This window comes from Girardinichthys multiradiatus, chromosome 2 (assembly GCF_021462225.1).
Source record: "Girardinichthys multiradiatus isolate DD_20200921_A chromosome 2, DD_fGirMul_XY1, whole genome shotgun sequence".
NCBI lineage: Eukaryota > Metazoa > Chordata > Actinopteri > Cyprinodontiformes > Goodeidae > Girardinichthys > Girardinichthys multiradiatus.
In genome coordinates, this window is record NC_061795.1 from 28,056,432 (window position 1) to 28,063,632 (window position 7,201).

At 37.9% G+C, this 7,201-nt stretch overlaps 1 protein-coding gene across 1 annotated transcript in view; it reads left to right on the plus strand.

Annotated features, from left to right (window-relative positions):
• Positions 1-1,626, plus strand: part of slco3a1a (solute carrier organic anion transporter family member 3A1a) — a 57,866-nt gene extending 56,240 nt beyond the window's left edge. The window contains exon 10 of the mRNA XM_047393131.1: positions 53-1,626. Coding sequence (XP_047249087.1) covers positions 53-405 — 353 coding nt within the window. The 3' untranslated portion in view covers positions 406-1,626. The remainder of the gene's footprint in view (positions 1-52) is intronic.
• The last annotated feature ends 5,575 nt before the right edge of the window (positions 1,627-7,201 follow it).

Consider the following 7,201-nt stretch of genomic DNA (forward strand, 5'->3'; position numbering starts at 1 on the left):
TTTTTTAATGTCACCATAATTAAATAAGGTGTTTGTTTTTACTGTTTTCAAGGATTCATCCCACCTCCTCTGATCTTCGGCGCTGGGATCGACTCCACCTGCCTCTTCTGGAGCTCCGACTGCGGTGACAAGGGCGCCTGCCTGCTTTACAACAATGTGGAGTACAGGCACCTCTATGTGAGCCTCGCCATTGCCCTCAAGGGTGTGGCTTTCCTGCTCTACGCCACCACGTGGTACTGCCTGCGGAGAAACTACAAGAAATACATCAAAGGAAACGAGGACATCCTAACACCGACTGAATTTTACCCATCACTCAGCGATGGGCCCAAGTCTGTGGATAGGACAAAGTTTATATACAACCTGGAAGACCACGAGCTTTGTGAAAATATGGAGTCAGTTTTATAGGAATACGTTATTTTTCCTTTGTCTGTTGAAAGGATTAATGGCCGCTCAGGTCGAAAGTTCACTCCATAAGCTTTTCAAAAGGGTCCATTCTAATTCTTTGAGACTGCAAGGTGTGTGAATTCCTTCAGTGACTTGATGACTTGATGATAGAAGATGACTCCACAGCTCCAGCTGTATCAGTCCTGGTTGTTTACTAGTGCATGGATGAGATGCTATTATGGGTATAGTTGCCATACTGTTTTAGGTCTGTCATGACCCCACTGATCTGTGTGGGAAAATGACTGCCTCCTTTCAGTCAGCACTGTGTTATTGTTTATTACTCTAATAAAAAAAGATGTTTAAAAGTTGCCAAGTGTTTACAACTTAATAGCTGATGAGTCACTGTACTTCACTTTACTTCGGTGCAGGATGGTTATTTATTAGAAAAGACCAGAAGGGCCCGGACTAGACTGGACCGGGTTGTTATAGTGGCCTAGTAGAAAGTTAAATTTTTTTTTTTTTCTTGCTAGATCGTAGAAACTGTTTGTGATACTTGCTCGGACCAGACTGTAAAGTCTTGACACATAGGTGCAATTCAGATCCGATTTGTCCATAGCTTTAACTTTAGCCTTTGTTTAGGACTGCAGGGTTTTATTCACCTTAGCAGTTTGTTTAATATCAATTTGCAGTGTGTATTCGGCCTAAAAGGGATTCAGTATACAGGAATTTATATATTGTTTTCTGCACCAAGCGGAAATGCAGAGAAGAAAATCTAAATTAATTATTTTGTGTTTCAAAATTTGTGTTAGATTAGATTAGAATTCATATGAAAGGCTCAGTAGTCCCAGGATGTTGTATCAGATTATACTTGAGCTAAGAGCAATATAAATTATCTACAATTAATAGTTTGGGATGTTTTTGTGTCTTATGTCACAAATTTCTTATGAATATTTATATTGCTGATAAATGTAAAGTTTACTACTGTAAACAAAAACTAAAGAGTTATCTTTATCTTCAAACTCGCCCTCTAGTGTTTTGCATGAAGGAGAAACAGAAACCGTTATGAAGACTTGGCTCACTAAAACGAACAGTGAGTTTTTTCTTGTATTTGAACCTAACACGGCACTTCGGGTCACATCACTAGTCTTTCTTACAGTAACAGTTTTGTCGCTTTTCTTACACTTTTTGTATGGCAACATATCATTTATTTTACTCTGGAAATAAATTATTTTTCAGAAAAGACTCAAATGTTAGGTTGTTTTTGTCATTAATAGAAAGCAGCCAGTGTTGATCTATCGTATTGTACTGAGTCATAAACAATTTTTGAATAAGAAAAAACAGCAACCTCGTAAGAACCATTGTGGTAATAAAAAAATCGGCGACCATATATTATATCGATCTTATGTACACAGAATGGGTGTGATTATTGATGTCACAGATTGAGCTACAGTACAAATACTGTATAATCTACTAATGTTTATAGAAGGTAAGATACTACAATAGAGTTATGGAAGCTATTTTTAAAACTGAATGGCTATGAAGTGAAGATTTAAAAAAAACGAGTGATAAGACATTTAGTCTTTGAATAGATTTATTTTAAAAATTGAATAAGACAAGGGACATATGTTACAGTAGAACTTAATATTGATTGTGGTAGCTTGGTTTAATTATTAAAACTTTTTTTTATTTTTTTTATTAAAACTCAAAACGCAACAAAAGCAAATATTTCCATACCAAATTTCAAGGCACAGGTGTCAAACTCCCATCCTCAAGGGTTGGTGTCCTACAGCTTTAAGATGTTTCTCTGTTCCAACACACCTGAATCAAATAATAAGTCATTAGCTGGACTTTGAAGAACGTGACTACATACTCAGATGATTTAGCTATTTGATTCAGGTGTGTTGGACCGGGGATACATCTCAAAGTTTGAGGACACTAGCCGTAGAGGACTGGAGGTTGACGCTCCTGTTCTAAAGGGTTAGTTCAAATATTTTTAAGAGAATAGGATTTCTTCAGCTATTTTGATGTATTCAAACTGATCCATGATCTCTAGTATGAGATAAATGGCCTGTTGCCATATTTGGAGAAATATCCCCATGTCATGATGCCTGGGCTACCATATCTGAATTTTGAGTTTGGGATTCGTCTGGTAAACTGCTTGTAGCTTCTAGACCCAAAAAGAACAACATCGCTTTAATCAGTTCACGAAGTGTTTTACCGTTTGTCTTTTAGCCAGACAGTGTGTTCTTTGACAAATTAGAATGTCTTCAGGACCTCTCATTTTTCAGCAGTGGTGTCTTCTTGCTGTCAATTGTCACGGTACTCACAGGCAACTATAGACTTTTTTTTTTTTTTTGCCTTTTTGGCTACACTTTGACCCATTGGAGTGGTAGCTTTCAGTTTTCTTCTACATTTTTCTGGTATTGGTTTCCATTTTATAGCATTTGAGACCATTTGAACACAGCTGTATCTCACACTATTGTTTGAGAAAAAGTCAGGCAAACAAGAAATAAATGTTTACATTTTCATAAAACAATCACATTCTCAACATATTTCTAGAGGCCATTAAGCAGGTGAACAGCAGTGGAGAAAGCCAGCTGTCTGCAGCTAATTGGTCGCTGAGGTGAGCAGAGTCAAAGGACAGTTTGGTGTAAGCATACTGACACTTGATACTGTGTTTGCACATTGTGTGCATTGAATCTAAAGTTTAGTTTTGGAGAAACTAGAGCTTAAACATTTTTAAGGAACTAAATTGCTGAAGCTGTACCGAAATATCAAACGGTAGAACCTAAACTAATTTTGTTTGTGGGTTGTCCTCACTGATGTTTATGATAATTGTGAAAAAATTAAATGGGAAAGTTAAAATGCAAACGCACAGCTCCATCTTGGCCATAATTAATAATCACCATTTGTTAATTATTAATTAGAAGGTTTGTATGTGACCCAGCCAAAGAAGTAGACTCTCATTGAATTCATGAAGACAAAAGAAGCATCTCCAGCCTCTGCTGACAATACTCTACGATAAAAACACAAATACACAGAATGCAGCTTCGAGGTGTCCTTGTTGAAAGTCAGAAAGGGACAAAATAAATCCACCAGTCCACGCAGAGATGGCTGCCGGCAGGACTTTTCTCTTTTAATCGAAAGCTGTCAATTAGCCTAACGAGTGCTTTATTGAGATAAATTGTAACACAAGCAGAGCAGAACATTCAAAGCAGTAAATTGACACGGGGGTACATCAACTGCTGTCTCGCCTGTTCGGTTTGTTTGTCTGCATGTTTCAGCAACTGTTAACCAAAAATAGCTGCTGACAAATGAGAATTTCAGTTGCTGCACACAAATCAAAAACTTATAAAGAGAATGCAAATGTAAGATGCAGATTTATGCTAAATTCCAAAACAGAGATTTCACAAATTTACATATAATCCATGAGGGAGAAAACTGTTTCACATTTTCTGACATGGAGAAATGTCATCATGTGTCTTTTCATTTTGCTTGCTCCCAAAGCTCCAGCTGCACTTTTCAGTGTATGTAAATCAGACCTTAACCCCTGTCTGTGAAATTGAACTTGTTAGATAATGTATGCATGGGTTGTGAAAGCAGGAACACTGTCACTGTAGATTTGTTTTGACCAAATATTTCTTTTATTCTTTAATAGGATTTTTAATCTTCTTCAAAACATAATTTGCTGCCCAACACAACACGGTAATTGCTACCCTGCTTATTATAGATGTTCAGTTAAATTGACTCTGAGGTCAGATGGATTTTCATTAGAGTAGATTTCTTTTTTACAAAATCAATACATTAAATAATAAATCAGCATAAAACACATTTTACACAACAATAGCTAGAAGATAATGTTATTAAGTTTCTGTTCCTTGTTTTTTAGCTTTGAGGTTAAATGTTTTTTTATACAGTAGTTATTTTGTTGATCATTGTTTAAGTCTTTCCATGCCCTGAATAACTGAAGGCCTAACTGAGCTGTAACTGCTGAACAGGGATGGAAGCTGTAGTTTTTTTATTAATGTTTTTGACTGTAAAAGTCAATAAAAATACTTGATTGGATTCTCATCATCAATACAAGAAAAACAACAAAGCAACCGCATTGTCGGTGTTAGCAACGGTCCCACAAAGCTGAGCAATTTAATCAACCAATCTCCATCTAAAACTCAGAATAAATCGTTTTCATGAATATGGCTAAACTTTTCTGGTGTTTTGTCCTGATATCTTCTCTATTGTAAAACTAGAAACAACTCTTGGTCAGTGTTGAATAATACTGAATACCTCAAGCAGAGGTATTGTTCACGTGTCTTATTCACGAGCCTGAGATGAACAGGTGGATTTGGGCCTTGTCTGCAGTAATGGGGACATTGCTCTGGTCTGTGTAGAAGAAAGAGCTTGTCTTTCTACATTCCCACTCTCATCGAAAAAATGAAGCTTAGATCCTGTACCTGTTGCGTACCTGTTGCCCCCATGACCGGATCTCGGATTATTGAAAGAAAGTAGATACTTGCTGTGATAACCTGACTGTGAACTAGCGCTGGAGCCAGTTTGGAGCAAACGGCACTACTGGGTAACCAAAACTCATAACATTTTACAATAATATCCACAAAAAGGTTCTTGGTTACATATGAACTAGCCAGGAGCAGGGGCAAATTAGTATTCAGCCATTCCCTAATGAGAGACATAAAAAGTGATTGATATATGCTTCCAATAGGTCAAATTATCAGGCAGCATAGGATAAACTTTCACTGTTACGCTGATGATACTCAGCTTTACTTATCCATAAATCCTGATGAGCCCAACCAGTTAGATAGACTACAAGCATGTCTTGAAGATATAAAAACTTGGATGACTTTACATTTTTTTCTTCTAAATTCAGACAAGACAGAAGTTGTCGTCTTTAAAAAAGAAACTGCTTAGTCAATCACTTAACCTGGATGGCATTAAATTGACCTCCGGTAATAAAGTAAAAAACCTTGGTGTTACTTTTGACCAGGACATGTCATTTAAATCCCATATTAAACCGGTTTCTAGGATTTCCTTCTTTCACTTCCGGAACATTGCCACAATTAGAAATATCCTATCCAGGAGTGACGCTGAAAGACTAGTCCATGCATTTGTTACTTCAAGGCTGGACTATTGTAATTCTTTATTATCAGGATGTCCACAAAATGCAGTTAAAAGATTTCAGCTGATGCAAAATGCTGCAGCAAGAGTTTTGATGAAAATTAAAAAGAGAGATCATATTTCTCCTATTTTAGCTTCCCTTCATTGACTCCCTGTTAAATCCAGAATATAATTTAAAATTATCCTCCTCACATTTAAAGCCCTTAATGATCTAGCTCCATCATACATCAGAGATCTGATTGTTCCATATGTTCCTAACAGAGCACTTCATTCTCAGACTGCAGGTTTACTGATGGTTCCTAGAGTCTCCAGAAGTAGAACGGGAGGCAGATCCTTTAGTTATCAGGCTCCTCTCCTGTGGAACCAGCTCCCAGTTTTAGTCCGTGAGGCAGACACCCTGTAAACTTTTAAGGCTAGGCTTAAAACTTTCCTTTTTGATAAAGTTTATAGTTAGAGTGGCTTAGGTTATCAGGGAGGAAGGAAGGCTCCCTTCCTGTTGGTTGGAGTAAGGGGGAGTCAGGTTTAGCCTAAAGCGGCTCAGTTATGGTTGAGGTGCCAACACACCCTCCATTTCTGCTACCTGTATGACCCCTTCTCTTTTCCAATGGTTATAATCAGTCTAACAGAGGGAGGTATCCCAATCGTTGTGGTATTTAGTATAAAAATGACCATCAGTGGGACCCTTTGTGGGGTGCCTTGAGACGACATTGTTGTAAATAAGCGCCGCTTAACTAAATAATCTGAACTGAAACTATCTGTGTAGTTATGCTGCTATAGGCTTAGGCTGCTGGAGGACATAATGACCACTTTCACCCTCTTTGCTACATTCTCACACTACTCCCCAATTTTGCATTATTTGCTGTTATTTCAGCTTTTAACTTTATGTTCTCTCTCTTTTCTCTTCCTAGAAGCTACACCTGGCCTGGCTCTGTGTCTACCTGTGACACCTTTCTGGAGAGGGGAATTGTCTGAGCCTCTGCTGGCAACAACTTAATGCTCACCCTCTACAGATGATCCACATAGCCCTGTCTTTTAGTGTTTAACCCTTTCTCTCTCCTAGACATGGCGATTGACTGAGCTTTTACTGTAACTAATTATATCTGCTCTCTTTCAGACTCTAACCTTGAAAACTGGCTCAGAGTTTCTGTTCTTTCTTTCTAGGTGAAACGACTAAAGGAGCTACATCCATTAACATTTACTTTTCCTTCCCATAGAAAGTACTCCTGGATCAGTGCTTCTTTGCTCTCTTTGTGTCTCTGCTCTGTTCTCTCTAACCCCCAGTCGGTCGTGACAGATGGCCGCTCACACTGAGCCTGGTTCTGCTGGAGGTTTCTTCCTGTTAAAAGGGAGTTTTTCCTCTCCACTGTCGCTACATGCATGCTCAGTATGAGGGATTGCTGCAAAGTCAACGCCAGTGACTGTCCACTGTCTACATGCTCATCCAGGAGGAGTGAATGCTACAAATCTCTGACTTGATACAATCTGCTGGGTTTCCTTAGATAGAAAAACTTTGTATCCAATTTGAATAAATAACTAACTTTGACTGCACTGTTCAATGGTTAGGATTAATTGGAATGTATGTACCTGACTTTTGTGAAGTGCCTTCAGACAACATGTGTTGTGAATTGGCGCTATATAAATAAAACTGAATTCAATTGAATTGAAAGCATTTTTATTAAAGTGAAAT